Here is a 26,943-nt window from a genome sequence, read left to right on the forward strand (position 1 = left end):
AGACACAGAGAAACCCCGTCTCAAACAACAACAACAAAAAATGAAAATAAAAGGTATTAGTAACCTGTTTATGAAGAAGAAAAGATTTCTTTTAAACCAGCCATTAAATACCGAATTTCTTCGGTAAGTATTTCAACAAATATAGTATTTCAACAAATATAGTGTTTGGTTAATTCATTTTTCTGAAAGTATTTTAAATCTCTTGGAAAATCGTTTAAAATGGAAGAGAGAGCGTCGGGTGGTGGCAGTGCACGCCTTTAATCCCAGAACTCTGGAGGCAGAGGCAGATGGATCTCTCTGAGTTGTGAGTTCGAGGCCAGCCTGGTCTACAAGAGCAGGACAGGCTCCAAAGCTACAGAGAAACCCTGTCTCAACAACAAAATAGAAGAAAGAAGAGAATGTACTGGGGCACTGATACCTGTGTATTTACACACATTCTGCTATGATGAATGAAAAAAAACTTGGACTCCAAAATATTCCCTCATTCAACTGAAAATATTTAAATTCCCTTATATTCTAGTTTAAACTGGGGGGGGGGGGGGGGGTCTCCTTTATCTACTTTCACCTCCAGAACCGTCAGAGCTCCGTGATACTCAATTACATTTCAGTTATGTTCTCTCATCTTTTGAACTCTTAGGCTGTCTCGGCTTTGAGTCATTGCGGTCTTCTCGCTGTATTGTATTGTGATAGCAGAGGTTTCTTACAGTCAGCAAAGATTGTTACTTTCCTTTCTTGGTTTTTCTACATACTACCCCTCTTTAGTTTCAACGAAAAGAGTGAACCTTCTGTTGCAGACTCATTGGCCAAAAGTCGTATGCCTGTCTGTTCTGTGACAGAGAAACCCATGGCAAGTGGACCTAGTATGACCTCTGCAGCCTAATTTGATTTGGGGGCTAGAAATCAGGCTATAAAGAAGGCAGTTGAAGCTTTAGGATATCAAATCTGAAGTACAGAAATTGGTTTTGCCTGACTTGAGTTACATGCTGCTGAAATAATAGCAAAATGGAAACAACAGATTTTAATTCATATCTTTGCTTCTCTACAAAAAGATCCCTTTCAGATACTTGGGACTGTAACTTATTATTCTCATGCTCTTCTTAAATCAACTCACCTAGTACGCAGGCTTAAATCGGTAGCATATCACAGCCCGTCACCTGCCTACAGACAAGTGAGCTGAGCCAGGACATGGTTTGCCTTTTGGCTCTTGGCATGTATAAGCATGCCAGCCTGTTTCTCCGGTTTGCCTGCCCACTAAATGAACAGAGAGCCAAGAGCCCAAAGAGACATCTGGACACGTACAGTCTGGCCCCCAAAGTCAAAGGCAACACTTCAAGGTCCAATTTAACATTCTGTAATGCAGTAGAATCCCTTTAAGTAGGTTAATAGAAGGGACTAGAAGTAGTCCTTTTCCTCTGGGCAGTTAGTTTTATCATCGGTCCTGAGAGTGGCACTTGTTGCCTGAGCGAATCAGGAAGCATTTCCTCCCGATAGGTCATGGCTCCTCCACCACACGTTTTGTTTTGTTTTTTTGAGACCAGGTTTTTGTGTACAATAAATAGCCCTGGCTGTCCTGGAACTTGCTCTGTAGACCAAGCTGGCCTTGAACTCCAGAGATCCAACTGCCTCTGCTTCCCAAATGCTGGAATTAAAGACGGGAACCACCACATCTGGCTTCAGAACACTTTTTCTAATTGCCTATCTTATATTAATACCCCAGATTTTGTTTTCTTTATATTACTTTTTATTATCTGCAATTACTTAGCTTATGGCCTGAGCCCCTCAGCCCTGTAGGGTGTAAACTCCAAGAGAAGAAAGATGTGTAGATGTGTTCTCCCCTCCCCTCAGATCTCAGTGCCTGGTGTGCAGTACTCCGTGTTTCTTAAATGCTGTGCCTGGTGTTAAATGACTGAGATAGATAAGCATGGATTTCCTCCGGGCACTTCTGAAACTTAACACGAAGACCCTATCAGTGTTAGGAAGTAGCATGACTACAGGAAAAAGGTGAGGATTGGCCAGGGAAACTGTGGATTACATCATCCTTAGTGAAATAGGGACTTCTGCCTTCAGGGATCCAAGTTCAATAGATTAATCCAAGTTAATCCGTCCAAAGTTATTTTCCTGTTGTAAAGATTTTACGAGGCAAAAGGCAGCCGTAAGTCATTGTGGGTATGGAGATAAGAGCTCAGTAAAGACTAGTGGAGGGATGCCCTTGGTAGGTGACACTTAAGTTTGTTACAAACCCAGTATTAAATGGATAAACGTGTTATATCCTGGGAAGTAGAGGGAACATATGCAATTTTCAGCCTGGACACTACCATATCATTTTATTAATGATAATCTATCTTGGTTTACATACAGTATTTTATTTCTCTATTTTTCCTTCTAACCTTTTTTTTTCTTCCTTTTCTCCATGTTAATTTTGCTTTACTTCGAAGCACTTGTTTTCTATGACTGAAAGGCGTTTCCTGAGCTGTCTGTTGTAGAATAACACCACTTGGTCCCACGTAGTTGGTGGTCTCTATTCCTCCCCACCTTAGAACCAAAGGCAAAGGGAATCACAGAACTTCTGTGGAGTATCTCTCTTCCCTGATTATGTGGGGAGCCCTGACCCTGGTCCTTGTCTAAGAACTGACCCACAGCCCTTTTATGTATGTATGTGTGTATGTATGTTTGTTTGTTTACTTGTTGTTCTTGGGTCTGGTACATGCCTGGCATAGCTTGCAAGAAGAAACTTCCAAAATTGGTCCGCTCCTACTATGTAGGTTTCAGGCATTGAGCCCAGGCTGTCAAACTTGGCAATAGGTGCCTCTACCTTCTGAGCCATTTATTTAGTTTTTAGACAAGGTCTCGTATATTTCAAGCTGGCCTGGAAGTCACTCGCAGAAGATGACCTTGAACTTCTGACCTCCTGCTCCCACCTGAGAACTGGGAGTACAGGCTTGTGCCACATCACCAGGTTTCTGCAGTGCTGGGACTATAACCCAGAGCTGCCTGCATGCCAACCAAGCACTCGGCCTGTTAGACTACATCTCTAACCTTAGCCCTGTTGTATTCAAATCCTGCACCATCAGCCTGCCGAGACTGCAGGTTTTCTCTGTCTGTTGTCAGGATTCACCCCAGTCCTAGAATCCAGACTGGCCATGCTATGTGTCCTAGCTCTTCTGTATTCTGTGTTCCTGACTGTTCTACCTGGTGTGTAATCAGTTCTTTCCCCCATTTCCTGGGGCTGGGCATCCTGGTGCCAGCTGTTCTCCTAGATACCACCTGTTGTTTGCTCTTCTCTGGTTATCAGGTGCTGCCTACGGAAGGAACTGGAACTGCAATTCCTCCCATCCCTGCTCCCACTCGGTCCAGCACAAACCGTGTCCTTCCCCATCATGCTGTATAGCTCACCGCCCCATCTTCCCCACATCGAGGGCAGTAAGTTAACAACTATTACACTAGAGTTTTCAGCAAGAAAAATATATACTATATATGTATATATAGCATAAAATGTTATATAGAGAAAATACAATTGTATATATACTGGATATACTATAAATAACTTTTGCCGTGTAAAAATATCCTGACTTGCAGTTGGGCAATGCTGCTTTTGTTTTGTTTTTTTCAGTACTGAAGGTAGGCCTTGTTTATGCTAAGTGTGTATTCTACCATTGAGCTACATAGCACCAGGCCCTTATCCTTGGTTTCTAGCACACTGCTTGGCATATCCGTAGGAAATATTTATTAAGCCATGACTGTATGATGGTTTAGGCATCATATATGCTCCTGGCACAACTTTCATTGATGGCACTCTTTTTTTTTTTTTTTTTTTTTGGGTTTTCGAGACAGGGTTTCTCTGTGGTTTTGGAGCCTGTCCTGGAACTAGCTCTTGTAGACCAGGCTGGTCTCGAACTCACTCACAGAGATCCGCCAGCCTCTGCCTCCCAAGTGCTGGAATTAAAGGCGTGAGCCACTACCGCCCGGCTCATTGATGGCACTCTTAATAGCCTGCTTCTAACAGTTAATGTGAGACTCCATTTGCTTTTGAAACAACTTTCTCAGTTCTTTCAGAAACACATAATCCTGTATTTAGCCAATAACCAGCAATAACCAGTACCTGTGTTTCTCTAAAGTGTTGATTATCTTTATTTAGTTTGCTGTGCACTTAAACCTATCTTCCTCACTGTATGCCTGAACTATACTAGATCACCTCCTAAGCAGCTGTCCTCTCATCTGGACGTACCACTTTTTCTAGGCTTCTTCTAGTAAAACACCATATTCCCATTCAGTCTAGAAACACTGCTTTGCGACAATAATCTGTTAGATTTTTCTCCAGAAAAGATTGTGTACCCCTAACCATTTATGTTTGAGTAGGTGTTTCTCAGCCTCCCAGCCTAGGAAGAGACAGCTAAGGGCGTCAGAATACAAAAGGTGTCAGAATCTTTGCCTCTGCAATTCATTGTTTTCAAAGTCCAGTTGGAGAAGGGAAGTAATCACAGACTGCTTGCACAGACTGTGCTGTTATCCTCCGTTTTCTTCTTGTCTCACCACCCCCCACCCACCCCCGACCCACACTCTTGCCGTCATTGCTATAGTCTAAATGCTGAACACCGGGGGTTCTAGGTTACTAAGGGAAGCACTGTTCAAACTCTGCCTTTCATGGCTGGTGTTGTCCAGAGTCACTTTTATTTTTTTCTGTCTCTGTATCTCTCTCTTTTTCTTTTTGGGGGAGGTGGTGGCAGGGGCACCTTTTAGAGACATGGTTTCTCTGTGTAGACCTGGCTGTCCTGGAACTCACTTTGTAGACCAAGCTGGCCTCGAACTCAGATCCTGCCCACCTCTGCCTCTGCCTCCCAAGTGCTAGGATTAAAGGTGTATACAGAGTTGTTTTTTCTAACACTTGCATACGTACCAAACACCACGAAAGTACTATTCCAGTTATCTTCAGAGTCTAATGTGTGTGTGTTTGCGCATGTGCGCTCAGGCACGCATGCTTGAATGTGTGCTTTGCTGGAGAGCAAAGCCAAGACTCACACCTGTTACATATTTCAAGCAAGAAGAACGTGAAGAGAGACACTCAAAGGCTCCAAAAAAAAAAAAAAAAGCTGATAAGGAGACAGAATGAGGATTGTCCAGATTTGATAAGTACATGTCTTAGAATTGCTTTGAAATATTGCACAACATAAACATGTACAGCTATTACATGTTAATCAAAGATTTTTAAGAAATGAATATTTAATTGCTTAATACTATGTACCTTTTAGGGTAGTTGGGAGATATGCTTAAGCATTTAATTTTCTGTTACAAAATAAGTATTCGCATAAATAAAAGGAAATCAGGACAGAGTATTGGGAGTGCTCTGAGTTAAAGTCCAATGGGCAACTACTGTTTTCTTCAGTAAGATTTACCTCGTACACTGGGCAATAATACTTTTATAACCGGAAAACCTGGAGCTAGAGCAGAGGGTAGCTCCCAGCAGAGGGCTTGCCTAGCATATGCAAAGCCCGAAGTTCAGACTCCAGCACCAGAAAATCTAAAACAACTGGTTTTGATCCAGGTATGGTGATGTTCAAGGTCGTCCTCAGGTACTTATGGAATTCCAGTCCATCCTGGTTTCTATGAGACTGTTCAAAAGAACAAAATAAGAGCTAGAGAGATGGCTCAGCAGTTAAGAGCAAATACCTGAGTTCAGTTCCCAGCATCCAGGCGGTGGCTTACAACCATCTTAACTCTAGTTCTGGGGGATGTGACTCCCTCTTCTGACTCCCCAGAGCACTAGGCATGCATGTGATACACAGACATGTGCAGGCAAAACACTCGTAGACATAAGATAAAAAATCTTCTAAAAATTGTTTAAAGAACAAAATAATAGCCGGGCAGCACACACCTTTAATCCCAGCACTCGGGAGGCAGAGGCAGGCAGATCTCTATGAGTCCAAGGTCAGTCTAGTCTACAGAGCGAGTTCCAGGACTGGCTCCATAACTACTGAGAACCCCCCCCAAAAAAAATAATAATAGTAATAACAACAACTGGTTGATTAAAAAAAGATTGGGGAAGAAATAAAAATTACAAGCTTCATATTTGCCTTAATAAAATTAGAATTTCATATAAGATATGTAATTGAAGCTTCCATGTATTTTTCTTCATAACAAAAGTTACTATTGTTCTTTTCCATAGTAACAAAGATATTATTGATTATAAAATATTATTTTAGACTCAAAAAAACCCCAATTAAACTAAAACACATCAACAAGTGGAAGACATTGTGGTTCTGGAGGTTTTCTAAAACATACATCTACAAATTAATGAAATATGGTGTTTTGATGCATCCAGAAGACAAAGCAACTGCATACAGGCCAACAGTTTGGAATGTTGAGTTTTCTGGGTTTTTAATGTATAATCATATTTGTTTAGCACAATCCCTAAATAGCCATGGTATGAATGTTGAATCACAAAAAAAGGCAGTGCAGTCACTTCATATAAACATATAAAACAAACAAAAGTGAATAACTTATGATTCAGTCATATAAAGTTTAGAAGAAGTACCACCATCAAGTCACATGTTTGGATTATATTGCAAATAAAAAATTAACTTCTGACAGTTGCTTACGCCTTCAAATGTGTGATGACCAGAAACGCTGAGTTTCGGACGTTAGCACATTTGTGTCTTCGGAGAAGCTGCACTAGGCAATCAGAAGATCTCCCGACTCTGCTTCTATCCCGGAAGCTGAACAATAGTGCTCGCTGCTTCTGGGGCCATCAGGAAAAGCCAGCTGTGGATTTCGTTCTAGTACAATTAATTGCTTCCGCTGTATATAAAATTGAAAGAATTGGGTGCTTTAGTGCGGAAGAAGGATATCCTGCTACACAGCTCCCACTTCCTCACAAAGGCTATCGCTGAGCTCTTTGCCCTTAATTCGAACGCATTGGATTATCCTGTGATGAAAGACCAAAAGGCTTTTCATTTTTACAGGCTCTTGTCTCCTATTTATTTGGCACCTCGCTGGAGATACCTGCTCTTCTTCCAAGCCCGGCTAATTGCTAGGATGTCAGAAGGTAGTTAATGACTGACTTCCTTTTCACAGACTAATTGTGAGCCCCTCTCCGTTTTTTTTTTTTTTTTTTATCATGGAGTGTCATTGCTGGCTGAAAAAAGAAAAAAACAAGGAAAGCAGTGAGTTCTGTCACTGTTTCAAATGACTTGCTGCCCATTGTCAATGCCAGTTTTCATTCAGTTCCTGTCCACTGCATACTTAAAGACCATCAAGTTTTTATAGATTCCACTGTGTAGAACTGTTCAGCCAACATAATAGCCACTTGGCCTGCATATGTCTGCATATAATACGTGGATTATAAACTAGTTATAAGTACTCAGGTTCAGGGGCACAAGCCTACGAACCCTAGGGTTTCAGAATGTTCTGTGGGTGTAATTCAGGAAGGAAAGTCTTAGCCTAGCATACCAAGTACCTTGAAAGCCCAGGTAGAGTTCAGAGCCTGTGTGGGCAGTTTAAGAGTCCTGGCCTCAAAGTTGATGGGGGCAGTAATTGTTCAGTGGTATCAGGCCTGGGGTTCAATACCCAGGACAACCAAAAATAAACTCCCTGCCCCCAAGACAGGATTTCTTTGTATAGTTGACCTTGAACTCACAGAGATCTACCTGCCTTTAAAATTAAACTTTTTGGGGGTGGGGAGAAGATCGGGTTTCTCTGTGTATTCTTGACTGTCCTGGAATTCACTTTTTAGACCAAGTTGGCCTCGAACTCACAGAGATCCACCTGCCTCCGCGTCCCAAGTGCTGGGATTAAAGCTGTGCAGCCACCGCCACCACCACCCATCTAAAATTAATTTTTTTTAAAGTAAATAAAACATAAAATTAATCTTATCAACTTAGCCTTTCCTGCTCACATTTTCACCTTCTGTAGCCACACTCAGTGCTGAACTGTGTAAGATCAGTGACTGCCAAGATAAGACACCTTAGAGTGGAGGTTTCTGTTCTCACGGAAGTGTCTAAAGGACCGTCCTCACTATGAAGGTGTGTGCTGCAGGCAAGCAAAGAGCTCTAGTAGCTATGCCGCCAGTGCCAGGAATCCTTCCTATAGTTATAACTAAAAGGTGTCTGAATGAGTACTACTCTACACGTAAAGTTTCCGTTTACGTGCTACCTGGGGGCCGAGAGATGGCTCGGTGGCTCAGAGCACATACTACTCTTACAGAGGACCTGAGTTCAGTTTCTAACACTCAGGTTGGGCAGCTCACAACTTCCTGTAACTCCAGCTTCCCGGGATCCAGTGCTCCCTTTGGCCTCTGTGGGAACTCACATGTGCATGCCCAGAAACACACATAAATAAAAAATAAATCTTTAGGCCGGGCGGTGGTGGCGCACGCCTTTAATCCCAGCACTCGGGAGGCAGAGGCAGGCGGATCTCTGTGAGTTCGAGACCAGCCTGGTCTACAAGAGCTAGTTCCAGGACAGGCTCCAAAACCACAGAGAAACCCTGTCTCGAAAAACCAAAAAAAAAAAAAAAAAAATAAATAAATAAATAAATCTTTAAAACAAAAATCCTGATTTCAATTTACATGAACTGTTTTTTGCCACAATAAACTGTAAGAAATGTTAACCACAATCCCTTGAATAATATAAAGCTGGCCAAATTGCTAAATAGTGGTTGTTTCTAGGCAGGAGACCATGATCACTTTTTCTTCTTTCTATTTACATGTGTTTTCAAGATTTTATTTAATAAACACATACTCTACTTAATTAGCAAAAAAATAAAGCTATCAGACCCCATTCATTTTCTATTATTGCCAGTTTTATATCGAGGTGATTTCATTGAGCACTTGCCTCTCCGAGGAATGAGTCGTTCTGGAACAAAGTGCTTCCTCAAAAGCAGCACCTTCTAGCTGAGAAGAAATGGAATCTAATTGCCAGTAGTCCCCACGTCTGGCATTTGCTGGGTGTTTTCCAGGACCTGTATGTTTGTAGGCTACAGTCCAGAGTTCCAGAGTTGGGGCCCAAAGTAGAGGAGACCCGTGGACTCAAGAGGGCCCTGCTTCTTACCACTGAGGAGCAAACCATAAAAAGAAACCTTGTTTCCTAAAAGTTTAGGCATGATCCTACAGGTTTAATTAGGGACAGAAGCTGTTGACAGCAAATTATAAACTGTGTAAAGCAGACATCAGTGGACACTCCCAGGGGGTGGCCCATGCGCCCTTCCCTTGTCCAGATTCAACACACACGGCTTGGTGAGGAAGGGTGCCAAAGTGCCCGCCAGAGGGGCATCCCAGGAGGAATCGCTTGGAAGTTTCCATGACCGAATCGCTCATGGAAAGTCTGCCTTCTCTTCCTTGAAACTGGAAGCCAATCCTGCTGCTTCTGCTGCCATTACCAGTGAGAGCGGGCGTGGGCTTCAGCATGGTTTGCAGGAAGAACATAAACTTTATAGGATCAAATACTGGCTAGACCAACACAAAGCTTGTCAGCTTCTTAGAATCCCCGTTGCTACATCTACAAAAAGGAGATAAGATGTTTTTAAGAAGAGCAAACGTTAATTTATTAGAGAAAAGTGAGAATGAAATCCTGGGAGTAGAATAGGCTCCGGAAGAGGAATACCCGACAGAAATATTTCCACCTAATGGGACAGAAGTGGGAATTCGCCTAACTAGTACATGCTGGTGCTTGGCGTGAAGTCTGTGCTCAATTCCAGTTGCCGTTCGTTTGCCTTGTAGAAAGTGATTTGTCCTCTAGTGTGTATGTTTAAGAGGAAAGAAAACAACCGTTAAAGGCCTAGTAGGCCACACTTCACATAGAGCCCAGCGCAGCGCCGTGATTAGCGTTTGACTCCTGCTACCTACAGCTTGGGCTGGGACCCAGCTCCTTTCCCCTGCCTTGCTCTGGAACTTCCCCCTAGAGAACTTTGGTTGCTCACTACTAGACCAACATGGGGTGGAGGCGTAGGGTATCGTCTATGCTTTTCAAGCAAGAATACCTAACACTGAGTATGAAGTACACAACGCTGCAGAGAATCTCCCTTGTGGTTTTTTTTCTGTCATGAGTAACGGGGCTGGGAACGTGTCTCGGCCTCAGCCCGCTGCCTGCTGATCCTTACACCTGGTTCATAAAAAGAGCTCAGTGTTTGCATCTCACATAGGAAGCCCTGGGCTCAACGGGCTGCACAACCTCAGCTGGACCCGGTGCTGCTGCACACCTGCAACCTCAGCAAGGAGAGGGGGAGGCATCAAGGTCATCCTCAGCTTTATAAAGTAAAGGCCAGCCAAAAATGTTGACAAAGGGAAGAAAATAAAAATCCACATGTACACACACACACACACACACAGAGTAAGAACGAGAGCGGGCGGGAGGAGGGGGACACAACGACACGGCCAGCTTGGTCTACAGAGCTAGTTCCACGATAGCCAGGACTGTTACACAGAGAAATACTGACCAAAAAACAAAACAAAACAAAACCAACAGCCACAAAATATTAAAAACAAATTTAAAGAATTTTAAAATATATATAAATAAATATAATAAAAAAACTAATTTGAAAAACAACTTGAAGGACATGATTTTTTTTTGTTCTGGTGATTTTTGTTTTTCTTTCTTCCTTTCTTCCTTCCTTTCTCCCTTTCTTTCTTTCTTTCTTTCTTTTTTTTTTTTTTTTTGATTTTTCAAGACATGGTTTCTCTATAGCTTTGGAGCCTGTCCTGGCACTAGCTCTTGCAGGCAAACTCTGCCTCCCGAGTGCTGGTATTAAAGGCGTGTGCCACCATCACCAGCAGGACATGATTTTTAAAATAAAACTAATAGATCAAAAAGAAATGTCACAATTCTCTAGAGTACTTGCATTTATGGCTTCCTTACGGGAAAGTTGTGGAAATATTTATTTCTATATGATAGTGAAACTGTGCTGTGACATTCTGTTTCCTCCACCAGACCAGGATCCCTCTGAGGACACACTGAAATCTTATTCACCTCAAGTTAATGGTCACTTATTTTTCCTTCTTTCTCTCTTTATTTTATTTTTGCAGTTCTGGAAATGAAACCTGGGGCCCAACACATGGTAAGTTGTTAGTACTCTGAGCCATACCTCAGCCCGCTGCCTGCTGATCCTTACACCTGGTTCATAAAAAGAGCTCAGTGAATGGGAACCAGACTCAACTGGCTTCCTCCTGTGTTTCTGGTGAGCTAACATTTCCTCTGAGGAAAGGTACAGAATTTGAGACTGAGTTCCGAAGAGAGAGAGAGGTATTTTAGGGCGAGGCACTGAACCAGTCTGAACCTTGGCTTCCCTGCCTTGTAGGGTTGTAAAGATTCAGTGGGAAAAATAGAAAGTGCCAATCCCTAAACATAAACAAGGAAAATGTACTATAAAACAAAATGTGTCTTGTATTCCCAGCTACTTGGGAGCCTGAGATAAGTGAATTGCATCAGCTTAATTCAAGGCCCACTTGGGCAACAAAGAAAAAATGTTTTCTTTCCTTTAAAGTCACATCCTGGTTATGAGCCTACAAGCCATAGATACATCTCGTTATTTTAATCATTTGAAGCAACTTGAAGGGACCTAACATCTATGGTTCAGATTGGAGCCACTGCCTGAGGCGTCTGTAATACCCTTTCTTCCTCCCAACCTCCAGCCTAATATTACATTCGACAGCTTGCTTTTGTTAGCGGTTACCCTTACATTCAACCTGGCCTTCCCAGATAGGAACAAATCAACAAAGGAGGAGAAAGAGAGCCACTTGTTTGGGGGTGGGACTGTGGAGGTGATTCAACCTCTTCTCATTGGGTAATCTGATTTATCCTCTCAACTCCAGGGCATGGTCCTGGCTCTGAGAACAACCCTGCCTGAACATTTAAATATGGCCAGTTTCTAACATACATGAACCAGGAAGCTGGGACCCCAGAATGGGTGGGTTCTTCTTTCTGGTGGCCTTGATCCAGAGTCACTTTTCAAGGGCCCCTCGTTTTGTAAGGCTGACCAATGCTGGAAAGGTTGAGAAAGGAAGCTAGATTGTAATCAGGGGAGCAAACACTCCTATGCATGCATTTCTGATCCTTTGCCTCAAGGGATTTCAGGAGAGAAAGACCTAGAAAGCTGTAACTCCAGTCCTTTGCTGCTTCTTCCCTTTCTTATTCAAAATGAATACTTCTGGTGTTTGATTTTCTTTTCTTCCTTCTTCTGGGGGTAGAGTTTGAGGCAGGCTCTCATCCTAGCCCAGGCTAGCCTAACACTTACTCAGTAACCCAGGCTGAGCTTGAACTCAAAGGGATCTTCCTACCTTAGCCTCCCAAGTGCTGGGACTGTTGGCATCAACATTCATACCCAATACTCCATTCTTCAAGATAACCCCACTGAACCCGAACCCCAGGCTTCCTAGGCCCTTCTCCAATCTTAGCCTACAACTTTTCACCACCAATTCATCTCTCTTGACAACCCCAAGGAAAACACGGTACAGCAGGAGGGGTTTCTGTAGCCGACCTCATGCCAGTTAGAATGATCACCCCCACTTTCCTTCCTTCTGACCCACTGGTTCACACTGGCTCCTCTGGACCCACCTGCAATTGCTTCACTAGAGGGAAAGCTACACGAGTAGTTGCAGGCTCCTTTCCAGAGCCTGGAAACTGCCTGGAAATGGTCTCCATGTCCTTTTATATACCTGTTGCATGGCTTTGAGCAGGAGCCAGATAAAAGGATAGCCAATTTGCACATGGCTGGGTATTCTACAACTTTGTGTAATAAAATGCTTTAGTTTTTGAATAGAATTTGTTTGTTGAAAAAAAGGAACTGGGTTCTCAGCTAAGCAACAACAATGATGACATTCTTTGTTTTGTGTTTTGTTTCCAAGTCTAATGCCCACCTGTATCTGGAAAAACCAAAAGATATAATCCAGTGGGAAAAAATGAAAATTTTAGGTTTAAGTCTAAATAGCACAACCCCAGCCCATCTACCAAATGTGCTCCAAAGAGTCATTCCTCACAAACTACTTCCTGTGGAAACCAGTGAGAGAATACATAAGCAGACAGTTGTTAGCTAGTTAACAGTGTAGGGGTGTTGGGGAAACTCAGAGAAGTAGCCAACACAATGCTATTATGAAGGTAGGCATACAAGAAATGGGGAAACCAGCGGGGGACTTGAAGGCTCTATCAAAAATAATGGGAAGCCCTATCTGGTTGTCATGCAAGTCCACTGAATGGACGGCCAGATCTGTCTTTAGAGATCCCAATGGGAGATGGTTGGAGGGAGCAAAATGGACATAGATCAGTTGTATCAGCAGAGGAGAGCTGTCAGAAGGCAGGATCCTGAGGACGGAGAGACAACAGATAGGGTCAGGAAGTGCATTTGGCAACCTGGAATAATTACTGTTTGTCGGTAAGAACCACTGCGGAGCAGATAGGAGCTGGGATAACTCCATAATTCTAGTTTCAATGATAAGGTAGTACCTACAGTCCACAGAAAGACCGGATACTCAGGAGAAGCAATTTGGGTGGTAGGATAGGGGCTCAGGCAGTGGCAGGTGCAGAACCCCATTCGGAAGGGATGTGGACAGCAGGGCTATCAGATTTGCTTGAAGGAATGCAGGCCCACTTTTTTGCTACAGTATGTGTTTAGAAAGATGGCATGGGTAAACTGAGTGGCATATTAGGAGAACTTAAAGTGCCCCTGCTATCCTTGTTTAGTAAGCATTATATTTCTGTGCATGTGTGTGTGCCTGTGCATGTGTGTGTTTCTGGCAGTGGTAGAGATCAAACCTAGGGCATTTATGTGTGTCTGGATCACTCACAGAACGACATTCCCAGCCAAGCCGATCCCAATTTAAAGAGGCTCGAGGTGGGCCGTCGAGATGGCTCACGGGTAAAGTATTTGTCAAGTCTGTCAACCAAGTTGCAGCCCCGGAACCCACACACTGAAGGAGAGAACTACACCTACAGATTGCCCTCTGACTCCACCTGTACCACCCTCTCAGGACGAAAAAGTAAATAAATGTAATGAAAATGCTTTGTGTTGAGACAAGGACCCACGGGATAGCTCTGACTGACTGGAACTTACTATGTACATCAGGTTGACCTTGAGCTCACCTCTGTGAGCCTGCCTCTGTCTCTAGTCCTAGGAGAAAAAACATGCATCGCCTCACCTGATTAAATAAAGGTAATAGAAATTTTTTTTTAAAAAAAGAAGCTCATGGATAAATAGAAATTGATTAAACCACAGAAAAGATAGGCATAGCCAGGCAGTGGTGGCGCACACCTTTAATCCCAGCACTCGGGAGGCAGAGACAGGCGGATCTCTGTGAATTCAAGGCCAGCCTGGTCTACAGAGCAAGTTCCAGGACAGGAACCAAAGCTACAGAGAAACCCTGTCTCGAAACACCCCCCCCCCAAAAAAAAGAAAGAAAAGATAGGCATAGAGTCTTGGGAAGGAGTAGATCCAAAAGGCTGGAGGAGCCTACCTCTTTGGAGAGTCTTTTACAGTTTTTATTTCTCAATGCCACTGGGCTTTGTTCTCTCCTACTGAAGATGTTCTTGGACTTCTAGCATAACCACTAACAAGAAAAGAGGCTATCTCTGTGTGAGTTCCAGTTTTAACATAATCTCGGGGGAAAGATTCTGGCTTTCCTGCCTCAGTTCAAAAACCTGTTCCTCGGATCAACCGATGTGCTGGGAAAAAGGCGAAGAAAGCACACACAGTCATTCCTTCATCCTGTGAAACAAGTGCACATGGGTGGACATCAGTGGGACATCCAGGTAAGACAGGGTGGCAAAGCCCAGACATGTGAACCTGAGACTTCCAGAGAGGCACAAGACAGAAGATGTAGGTGTTGAATGGCTCAGAAAAGTAGGTGACGAAATTAATGGCAGGCTGTATCCCTGCAACCTAAATCAAGAGATGAACTCGTAATCCTTATTCTCAGATAATCCTCCAGTTGCATTTTATAGACGTGTGACTAGGATCATACAATGGAGTTCTCAGTTACAAAATCAGTGGTTCTTAAAAGAAAGCAAATCTCAGAACAGTGCATGTAGTGTGATTGCAATGAAGTCAAAGGAAAGGTGTCCGTGTGTGGGGGTGTGTAGACAGCACAGATCTGGGCTTCCCAGACATCATACCCACACAGCTCGCCGTCTCCCCAGGGTTTGGCCGACAGCGTTCCACATAAGAGTTTCTTCACATTCTTCTAGAGCTGCTTCAACTCTGAACACTGTTTCCAAGTGAAATGTTTTAGAAGAAAAATAAAACTCTAGCTTTTATCAGAATTCAGGTTCTTTCTCCTATTGTCAATCATGTATTCCCTTCCTTTGCAATCAGCAGATGGTTTTGGTTTTCTTCAGTGTAGCCAAGGCCCACCGTGCCTTCCCTCCTCCCTTCCCCGACATATGTTCTCAAGCCCTAAGTCCTCGGGATTCCAGTTACTCCCCTTAAGTTCTTTACTGTTCTTTTTCCTTCTGGCTGGCCTCCATCTCCAAACTTTGGTATGGTTTATTTCTTCTCATCTTTCAAATGTCACCTCATCAAAATAGTCCTTCCCGACCACTCAATCAAAGCAGCTTATGGGCTAGCAAGAAAGCTTAGCAAGTGAAGATGTTAACTGTGCAAGCCTAATTAATGTTGATCTGAGTTCGTTCCCTGGAACCTGAGTAGAAAGTTGGATGGGATGGGTGCATCCGTAATTTCAGCACTCCTTTGAGATGTAAGCCAGAGACAGGGTGGTTTTTCAGAGGCTCTCAGGCCTGGGGTAGCCTTTAAGCTGAGATTGCACTTTTGTTTCCTGGCCATCCAGACCCAAATAACCAAATAGAAACTGTATTAATTACAACACTGGCCAATGGCTCAGGCATATTCCTAGCTATCTCTTACATCTTAAATTAATCCATTTCTATTAATCTATGTATCATCACAAGGCTGTGGCTTACTGGTAATGTTCTGGCAAGTTTCTCCTTTGGTGGCTACATGGCATCTCCTTGACTCTGCCTATTCTCTCTCTCTCTCTCTCTCTCTCTCTCTCTCTCTCTCTGCTCTCTCTCTCTGTGTGTGTGTGTGTGTGTGTGTGTGTGTGTGTGTGTGTGTTCGAATTTCCCACTTGGCTTTACTCTGCTAAGCCATTGGTCAAAACAGCTTTATTCATCAACCAATGAAAGCAACCCCGAAGGACATCTCACATCAGTAGTCAAGGACGACAGGATAACCTTGAGCTTCTGATCCTCCTACCTTCACCCCCTGAGATTATAGGCAAATGTCACCATACTCTCCACGTTGCTACAGATGGAGCCCAGGGCTTCAACTATGACAGACAAGAAGCACTCTACCATCATCTACGGACATCCCCAGTCCCTTCAATACAGTTTTTACTTAGGATATTTTCAGCTTACGATGAGTTTACTGGGACATAAACAATCATACATCAAGGAGCCATCTATTGCCCAGGTCGTATGAATGATTTAAATGGGAGTGGAACCTGAGAAGAAACACTGGATTCTGGACCTGTCCCTAGAAAGACTCAAAGCAGTATTTTACATCGGCTTTCCAACTCCGAGTTACACAATGAAAAACATGGAGCCCAATGCTCAGCTTGTTTCAGCTAGAACTCTTTCTCCATGTCTTGTCCTTACCATGAATTCATGTAAATTCAGCCTCTCGCCATTGTTATCCTGTAGAACAGCTTTAAAATACCAAATATTTCTTCCTCTTACAGTTAACCCAACACACATTGCTTTCTGGTTTGGCTGATTCCAACTGCCTGGAGTTTAAGTTCCTCGAACGTAGATTGTGGAATTCACAGTCACGCTCTTGCTGTCCAGAGCGGTCCTCTTGACCTCTGGTGAGCACTCAGTGAATTGTTGCTTTATCCAAAATGCGTTTTTGGGGATGGCTTCCATTCATCTCAGAGTGCTTCCTCTGGGAGGAGCATCCTTCTATCAGCCTGCCTTTGCCTCCTGTGGGCTGTCTGGGGGACAGTGGAGCAGACAACACACAGGAAACCTGGGTTGGTGGGAAGGACACTAATGCATATGCAATGTAACAGTAGAAGAAAACACTGGGTGGAAGGGTTTAAGAGGAGATGGGGGACACAGCCAAGGGTAGAGGAGGGGAAGGGAAGATCAACCCAAATGAATATGTATGAAAATGCCATAAGGAAACCCACTTTATAAGCTAACTAAAACAACAAAACCATAAACATACACCCCGAGTTGCTCAAGACCACTGAGGGTCAGCTTGGTGGTTTGTTTGTTTTGTTTTTGAGACAAGGTCTCACTAGCTTTGGCTAACCTAGAACTCAAAATACAGACCATGCTGGCCTCTAACTCACAGAGACTTGTTTGCCTCTGCCTCATAAATGCTGGGATTAAAGGGGAGCACCACCACTCCAGACCATGGTGGTTTTATAGCATTTTGAAGGTAGGAACTGGGGCTCTGTACCAGGTCCCTTTTGGGTCTCCTCATCTGGAGACGGGTGAGGATCCTTTGGGAGGGGTCTCTTTTCATAGGGAGGTGTCACCACCAGAAAAGAGCAAATATCTGCTTAGTGACTGAGGAGGCAAAAGAACAAACTTATTTGTTTTTGAGCTGGGGTCTTGCTATAGAACCCTGACTTGTCTGAAATTCACTATGTAGACCAGGCTGGCCTTGAACTTCCAGCCTGGTCTTGCTTCTGCCTTCCAAGTGCTGGAATTGCAGGTGAGAAATGCCATACGTAGCTCAGGACAAATACTTTTTATTTTGCCTCCAACACCCAGTCAAGGATAGAAATTTTGATGCAGGCTCATGATGCCGAATTCTGATTTCTGTGGTTCGTGTTTTTGAATTATTTGTTATATCATTTATTCTCACAGCTAGTTCTCCCAGAAGGCTGTGTGTGTGGAGTGGGTGGAAAATGAATAAGAGTGAAGAAAATGCAGCAGGGTCGATGGCTTCGGTGTTGGCAGTAACGACTAATATTACATTTTGGTGAAATTTTTTTTTTTTTTTGATTTTTTGAGACAGGGTTTCTCCGTAGCTTTTTGGTTCCTGTCCTGGAACTAGCTCTTGTAGACCAGGCTGGCCTCGAACTCACAGAGATCCGCCTGCCTCTGCCTCCCGAGTGCTGGGATTAAAGGCGTGCGCCACCACCGCCCGGCTTTGGTGAAAATTTTGAATTGCAATTTCTTCAGAATTTTTGTTTTGTTTTTTGGGACAGGGTTTCTCTATGTAACAGTTCTGGCTGTCCTGGAACTCACTTTGTAGACCAGGCTAGCCTCAAATTCAGAAATCCATCTGTCTTTGTCTCCCAAGTGCTGGGATCAAAGGCATGCGCCCCCAACACCCGGTTTCTTCAGAAGGTTTTACATTTGGGTTCCAAAATAGCTCCGTGGCCAAAGTGTTATTGTCTTTTTCAGATGGATAAACTGCTGAAAAGAGTCTCTCCCAGTGTCACTAAAAGTGTGTAAAATAGCCCTGACCTAAGCCCAGGTCTCATCATGTCAAAGTCCATCCTTATTCCATGGCTTCTGCAACAGGTCACTTCCCAAACCTCCAGACTTCAGTCTCACCTTCTAGGCCCCTGGATGACCTCTTAGTCACCTCCAAATTTAAATCCTATGATTTTATGAGATTTTTCTTTATTGTTTATTTAAATATTTGCTGTCACTTCATATTGCTATCACTACTAAAGTGGTATGTTTGTTTGTTTGCTTGCTTGCCTGTTTTGAGATAAGGTTTCACTGTGTAGTCCTGGGTGACCTTAAACTCCTGCCTCTACCTGCTGAGTCCTGGGATGGTTTGTAAGGTGCTAGGAATCGAGCCTTGGGGCTTTGTCCATGCTCAGTATTTTTTTTTCTTTGAGAAAGGGTTTCTCTGTAACTTTGAAGCCTGTCCTGGAACTAGTTCTTGTAGACCAGGCTGGCCTCAGACTCACAGAAATCTGCCTATCTCTGACTCCTGAGTGCTGGGATTAAAGGCGTGCGCCACCACTGCCGGCTTGGTATTATTTTTTCTTAATGAGTGGCATTAAGTGAAGAGATTTTCCTCTGAATTTACTTGGGGGAAAAAAGGAAATGAAAGGAATAGAGCAACTTTTCTGTATTTGAAGCTATGTGGAGCAAAATAAAAATGAATCTGTGGGGTTGGAGAGATGGCTTGGTGGTTAAGAGCTTGCATGACTGTTGCAGAGTACCTGAGTTTGGTCCCCAGCACCCATCTCAGGCAGTTCACAACTTCCTACAGCTCCAGAGAAATCCAGTACCTTCTTCTAGACGCTTCAGGCACCTATACACACATGCCTATACACACACACAGACACACACATATCCATATAGTTAAAAAGTAATAAAAATAAATCTTAAAGTTGGAGCTGGAGAGATGTCTCAATGGTTAAGATCACCTGTTACTCTTGTAGAGGATTATGGTGGTTCAAGTTCCAGCACCCACACAGTGGCTCACAACCATCAGTAACTCCAGTTCAAAGGGATCCAATACCCTCCTTTGGCCTCCAAAGATACCAGGTACACAAAGTGGTGAGCAGACATACATGCAAGTAAAACACTCATACACATAAAATAAAATTAAATATAAATTTTAAAAATATATAAATTTGCAAATAAACAAGCAAGTCTGGGCTATTGAGATAGCTCCGTGGGTAGTGACACCTGCTTTGAACATGATGACCCGAGCCTATACTCAGAGCCCACACTATGGAAGGAGACCTCTGAATGCTGTCCTCTGACATGTGCTCTTACACAGTCACTGAAAAGAACAAAATGAAATAACAATCTAAAATCAAACAAACAACCTGATCATGGAGTCCGTAGTACCAGAGGCGAAGGCTGTATTGTGAGAACCACATATGAAATATTGGGTAACCAAGTAACTAAAAGCACCTTTCCAAAAACGCAAGCCGAGGCCTGTTCCTCTGCTTATTAGTTCCTTTCCCATAGAAAACATGTGTGCTATTCATACAACTTTGCATAAATAAAATCACTGTGTTGCTGTTGCACAACAGACCGAGTAAACAGAGTTTCTCATTCACAGGACTCTTTTGTCTCAGACTTTTATTTGTGGCCATTTAGATGTCAGCTACTTTTTTTTTTTAAATGACAAATGAAAGAACTTTACACAGAATAAAAATTAGTATTTGTGTATCTTTTTCTGAATTTTATTTTGCTAAAAAGAATCTACACAAACCCCCCTCCCCCAAAAAAGAAAGAAAAAAAGAAGAGAAAGAAAAACATGCAAAATAGTTTTGTGCACACCTCTAACATGTTATATTCCACCTCAAAAAACTTACCAAAAAGAAAGGAAGAACACCCAAAGCAAGAGTCCTTGGGTTGAGACGTTCACATTGCAAAGACTAGATTGGTAACACAAACACTGCCAATACAAGTCATTCTACTGCAAAAGGAGAGTGTGTGTGAGTACATTAGATTAATGCCAACAATAAGAAGACAAGACAAAGTGTACTCCTCCTGCGAGCCAGTAAAAACCGTCTGCTGTCTCGGGAAAGCCTTGGTGTTAACCTGAACGCCATACAGCCTTAACCTTAACACTGTGCAGGCTCATCCAGTGTACCATTCTCGAAGCTAGCTCCTTGCCCACCACCTTTAAATTGGTTTTTGGCAGTGTTGGGAAGCGAAGCTAGAGCATCCCGAGTACTAGGAAAATTCCGATTACATCTAACCCCTAAAATGTTTTGGTTTTGAAAAATAAGAGTCCTTCAAAAATATACATGAACTATTAAATATTTTTAAAACAACTATTTAATATAGAATGATAGTGATGCTTTCCTTTGGGGTATTTTACTTTTCTTCTTAAAGATCCTACAGAAAATGATAAATTACAGAAGAACAGTGTCTGTGCACATGTATAAAAAAAATCTTTAAAAAGAGATTTGGAAAACACAATGTTAGGAATTTTTATTTCCCTTCCTCAAGACTAGTTTCAGACCATTTAATAGATACTTTTTTTGAGCTGGGCAGTAGTGGTGCACACCTTTAATCCCAGCACTTGGAGGCAGAGGCAGGGGGATCTCTGTGAATTTGGGGCCAGCCTGGTCTACAAAAGCTAATTCCAGGACAGCTAGAACTGTTATACAGAGAAACCCTGTCTCAAAAAAAAAAAAAAAAAAAAAAAACTAAGATACTAAGATACTTTTTCAAAAAAAAAAAAAATCAGCTGCTTTAGAACCTTTCTGTTTGGTCAGCAAGCTCCTTGTCCCTGTGTAGTTGTACTTTCCAAACATATCAGACTGTGCACAAGGTACTGTTCTGTATCTCTGAACAAATCTCCAGGCTGTCCCAGCCGAATTTACCCAGCCTGAGGCTTTGAGTCAAAAGTAAAGAAGAGCCACTTGGTAGGAGCCCAGTTCTAACCGTCCTCCATGCTGCCCGGAGGGGACTGGTGATTCCAGACTTAGAAAAACCATGGGCTATCTAGGCCAGTCTCCTAAAAGCCTTAGTCCTCAAAAGAAAGAAGAGTTTGAATGCAGTCTCATAAAGCATTTCAAATGTGCAAAGAGAAAAATCCCAAACAGGAGTAAAGAGAGTGGGGCAGTGAGCCTGTAGAGTGCCGGAACACTGTGCTCCAGTGAGGAACACACGTACACACACAGCCTGCGTCAATGTCGTTTCCAATGAACCTCCTTCCTAACAGCACTTCCTAGAAAGAAAAGTGACTGTACCATCTCCAACCCAGAAAGGAGCCACTTTCTCTACTTCTATCTAGCCCTACGTATCTGTAAAGGACTCTGAAGGCCAGGTCTAGTTCAATGCTATTTCCAAAATACCGGCCCAAAAGGCAAGTGTATCTTTTCCCCTCCTTGCAGCAGTCAGCGCGATTATGCAATTGGTGTGCTGTATTTGAAGAGCACGGTGCAGCCCTGAAGGTGGGCATCCCGCAGCCCATGCTGAGGTAGGCAGAAAGCAAGCTACTCTTCCGGAGCACAGCTGGCCATGAGAGCATGCTCTGCCACCCTGTGTTTGGCGCCATCTCTCTTTTCTTTCCGCTAAGCTTGTTTGAGGATAGAGCTGTGGAAGATGTATTTTACCCCCACTCACAACATGAGCAGTCATGGGTGGGGATGAAATACATGCATGGGACATTCATGCTCAGGACCCTCTTCAAGCCAAACAGAGGCTAAACCCTACCCAGAGTCCTTTGCAAACCTCTTCTGACACACTGTAAAGCAAAACTGGAAAACCCACGTTCACTTCCCCATGACAATTCAGAAGGAGCAAAGCTTCACAGGGACGTTAGATGTTTCAGACTGAAGGGGGGGAGGGGGATGCAAAGAGAGTCCATCTTTTCTCGCTTGCCTGTGGCATGAGCCAAAGACCTTTCCGGAACCTCTTCATTTTCCCAGTGGTGGCCCAATATCGCTTCAGGTTTCTGGGCTTCCCGTACGTGTTTCAGTTTCTTCGACATCTGAAGTCTGATGCGCAGAGGAAGCTCTGTGGTGCTGAAGGAACGACTCTTCCTTTTTTGGTGAGGAAGGCCCAATGGGTCTCAGCTAAGGAGCGCTCAGTGCCGGCTCTAAAAATAACCCCACAGCAAATACTGTTTGGCACATCCTTGTGTTTGCCAAGGAGCCCTGCAGAACTCCGCGGCGTGTTTTGGATTCTCCGTAACTGCCCTGAGCTCTTCCCTGCACTGATGACAGCGATGGCTGGGGAGGTGTATCATTTTTGAACATTGCTTTTTTTTGTTTTTCAGTTTTGATTCCTTGGAATCCTTTCCCAAAAGGCTGAAGTGCGGTTCCAGCTGAGGATTAGTTACTACCTGGTTTTAGAATCTTCTTTTGGCTTCTGGTCTGAACTACGTAAATACACAATCTGTGTGTACCAGAAAAGACTAAAATTAGACTTCAAAAGGCTCAATCATTCCTCTCGTTCCCCTTTCCCCCCAGAAGAAAGATCTTTGACTCCTTCATTGTCGGCAGCAGGAGCAGCCAGGGCCCGGCCCGCAGCAGCCACTCTGGGCCCCTACACATTGACAGCATGCGCATGCTTCTTGCACAGTGGTTTGTCTTTCTTGGAGTAGAATGGCTGCCCCTCCAGATTCACATGGCAGACCTGGGAAGGAAGACAGAGCCGTGTGAGATGGGATCTTGAAGCAGAGAAGATGTGAGCAAAAGATTTCAGACTAGCATAACATGGCAGACATGCTCCTAATCCCAGCTCTTGGGAGGCTGATGCAGAAGGGTTCTGAGTTCAAGAACTAAATTGGGCTATATAGGGAGATCCTATGGGGGAAAAGGTCACCCTTTTAGGGACTGGAGAGATGGCTTATTGGTTATAGACACTAGCTGTTCTTCTGAAGGTCCTGAGTTCAATTCCCAGCATCCACATGGTGGCTCACAACCATCTGTAATAGGATCTGATGATCTCTTCTGGCGTGCTGGTGTACCTGCATAGTACTCATACATAAAATATAAATAAATAAAAATTTTAAAAAAATCACCCTTTCAGAAAAATGCACTGTTGCACCTAACTAGGAGAACAAACAGCCTGTTTTTCTCCACCCTGCTACAAAGCCTTAATGACTGAATAGAATATGTAGGTTGATCCATATAACATGAAGACTTCCAGGGGGTTGAGGAAGGAGCCAGTTGCTTGACCATCATGCATGAAGCCCTGGCTTTGATCCCCAGAACCACACGAGCCAGGCTTAATGAGCTTGCCTAAAATCCTAATGCTAAGGATGTGGTAGAGAAGGGTCCAAAGTTCAAGGGCATTTTAGCTGCTCGGAACTCTGTCTTTAAACATAAATAAATACCCAAATAAGATAAAGACTTCTGAAAACCATGAACTCAAATTCATTAAATCTAGTGGAATAGAAATTATATGTGATAAAACAAACAAAAAAGGTCTAATTCATGTTATCCTGAGGGGAGCCGATGAAGTCCTGAGTCAATGTATATTGCTGATATGAGCAGAGACGAGTAAAGGGCTCCAATGGCTCAGACCAATAGGAATAGCAAAGACTTCTCCTGAACAGGCTCAGGGAAATGACAAAGCGTTCCCCTGGTCTGTCTGCAGATGTTGGCTGTGGTGGTTTAAATGAAAATGGCCCTGTAGGCCCATAGGGAGTGACCTCATTAGGAGGTGTGGCCTTGATGGAGTAGGTGTAGCCTTGTTGGAGGAAGTGGGGGGGGGGGCGAGGGTGGGAGTGGGGATGGGGGGGGTTGGGGGTTGAGGTTTTAGATGCTCAAGCCAGGCTCAGAGGCTCCTTCTCTTTTCCTGGTGCCTGCTGATCCAGATGAAAAGCTCTCAGCTACCTCTTCAGCATCTTGTCTGCCTGTGTGCTGCCATACTTCCCCCCACAAGGAGACAATTACAGACTGAACTGCTGCCACTCCAATTAAATGTTTTCCTTTATGAGAATGGCGGTGGTCATGGTGTCTCTTCACAGCACTAAAAACCCTAACTAAGATGTTGACCATATGTAGGAAGTGTGGACAACAGCTTCCTTCTCCTGGATGCTATAGCCTGAGGCTGTTCCCCTTAGCTAAACCTGCCTCCTTGTTTATCTGTATGTGATAACCTGGCCTCCCTGTTTCAGATGTATAAAATAAACTCAGTGTCCAAGATGCTGCTGGAGCCCCTCCATCAGAGAACATGACCCACCCAATCCTAGATTTTCTGTACAAGAGAGAGAGAGAGAGAGACAGAGAGAAAGACAGAGACAGAGAGAGAGAGAGCGCGCGCCACCGTAACAACAGAAACAAAGACTAGAATTTTGTAACTAGCCAGGGAATGAAAAGATGGGTAGCAATCAGAGGTAGGAGAGAGTGTGGCTGTCTGTTAGTACTTTGAGTTTTGATTTCTGTCCTGCTGAACTATGAGAGGATATATTTCCTTTTTTTTTTTGTTTGTTTTTTGTTTTTTTGAGACAGGGTTTCTCTGTGTAGCTTTGGAGCCTGTCCTGGCACTAGCTCTTGTAAATCAGGCTGGCCTCGAACTCAGCCTGCTTCTGCCTCCTGAGTACTGAGATTCAAGGCGTGCGCCACCAACGCCCAACTGAGAGGATATATTTCTGCAGTGTCTGGTATTATACCCTAGGAAACTAATACACATTGAACATAATGTACCCCATAAATAGTGGAGGCAAAGGAGTAAAGTACAGAATTCAAAATATATGGCAGTAAACTTGATGACTATTGTTCTCCATCCTAAATTCATAAAAGATTATTCAGGCTTAAACAGCACAAATATCTATCTATCTATCTATCTATCTATCTATCTATCTATCTATAGACAGGGCTTCCTATATCCAAAGTTGGCCTTAACTTCACTGTGTTACAAGGTTAACTTTGAACTTCTGGTCCTCCTGCCTCCATCTCCCAAGTGCTGAGATTATATGTGTATGCTACCATAGTTGGTTTATATGAAGCTTGAGATTGAACCCAGGGCTTCACTCTACCAACTGAACTATATCCCCAGCCCCTAAACAGCACAGTTATATCATACATACTCCAAATTCACCTTGAGAAACTCTGGTTCTTAAAATACCAATAGTTTATCCATTTTCCTAAATAAAGTTCAGACAGTTAGACTGACAATATAGAGATTTATTAGGGATGAGCATTTCCTGTTTCCAACTCAAGTCCGAGTAGAGGCAGCACAGTTTCACAATCTCATCTCAGCTGAAAGCCCTGTACAGGGAAGGCCAGTCTCTTAGACAGATGCCCTGCTGATTCAGCTCACTGCACACAGTTAATCGTTAATCTCAGGCTTATCTGCTGGCCGCTGTCTATCAAGAACAGGACCACTTAGGAAAGGAAAGTGATACTCATCCTGCTTTCTAAAGGTCCGACCAAGAGAAACCTTATCTCAGCCTTTCAGAGACGTAGTCAATAAGCTGAGGACTGGGGTTCATGGTAAAGCCTTCATACCGCTTCATAACCAAGGTAGCACAGAACCTGGGGAAGCCACTGCTTCTTTAGGCCATCGTTTGCTGCCCTCACTTATGCTGGTAAGACAACAAACTGGTTCTCCAAATCCTAGGGTACTTTGCTGCTACTGCTCTGTAAATAATCCAAGGTAATGCAGATTCCTTAAACATTTATCTATTTGTGTATTTTACCTATAAGTGCTCTATCTGTATGTACACCTGCATGACAGAAGAAGACATCAGATCCCATTATAGATGTCAGATACCATGTGGTTTTGGGGACTTGAATTTAAGACCTCTGGAAGAGCAGTCAGTGCTTTCAACCACTGAGCCATTTCTCCAGTCTGTAACACAGCTTTCTCTAACTGTGACATATCAAGACAGGGCACTGGCAACCTTTAAGTACCATTATGGTACCAGAATGTCACAGCTGTATCTTTGCATGTCAAGGGGTTGGCCAACCAGACTGTACTTTGTCCCTTCTACCCGCTGCAGGCTAGAAACGTACCGCACAGATGAAGCAGGTGTCATGCCAGGTGTGCCCCAGGGCTTCGATAAACTTGTCGCCAGCTTCCACAGGAAAGTCACATCCATGGCACTTGGTGCTGAACAGATTGATGTAGTCTGAAATAAACGTTAAAGTGAGGCAGGCCCGAAGAACAGTTGGCAACATGGACCCCAGACCAGGACAGCCCCACGTCAGTGAGCTGGGGGAGTGGGCTTTGACATCTCACATAATACTCCTTATATGATTGATTTTATTTTTCACTCTTTTGGTAATTTGTGCCAATGTTGCATTGGCTCAGACTTGGATTTAATAACCACCTCGTGCTGGTCTTGTCTGGAATTGTCATGAACTTCCTTGGGAGTGATTGCTTCTTTTCTCTCTCTCTCGCTCCTCTGATAGCCCAAACAGCTCAATCCCCAAAAGGAAATTAAAAATCAATATTCCAAAAATAAATAAATAAAAATAAAAATCAATATTCCTCATTGCTCAGCCACTGGGCTTATTTTGGAAGAATGAGGGTCTTTTTTTTTCTTCCAGATTTTATTTTATTTTTAGTTTTGTGTGTATACAGGAGTCCAGGTGTCTACAGAGTTCAA

The 26,943-nt window shown here is 43.4% G+C and overlaps 1 protein-coding gene across 3 annotated transcripts in view; it reads right to left on the bottom strand.

Moving 5' to 3' along the window:
• Positions 1-21,053: 21,053 nt before the first annotated feature.
• The window catches only part of Ldb3 (LIM domain binding 3), a 55,973-nt gene continuing 50,083 nt past the window's right edge, over positions 21,054-26,943 (bottom strand). For all 3 annotated transcript variants that reach the window (XM_041662722.1, XM_041662721.1, XM_041662720.1), the window contains 2 exons: positions 26,348-26,463; positions 21,054-23,018 (listed from right to left, as the gene is read on the bottom strand). In XM_041662722.1, the coding sequence (XP_041518656.1) occupies positions 22,929-23,018; positions 26,348-26,463 (206 nt within the window). In that variant the 3' untranslated portion in view covers positions 21,054-22,928. The remainder of the gene's footprint in view (positions 23,019-26,347; positions 26,464-26,943) is intronic.

Source organism: Microtus oregoni, unplaced genomic scaffold, assembly GCF_018167655.1.
Source record: "Microtus oregoni isolate MIOR12 unplaced genomic scaffold, Mior012 000013F_ref0000133, whole genome shotgun sequence".
Lineage (NCBI taxonomy): Eukaryota > Metazoa > Chordata > Mammalia > Rodentia > Cricetidae > Microtus > Microtus oregoni.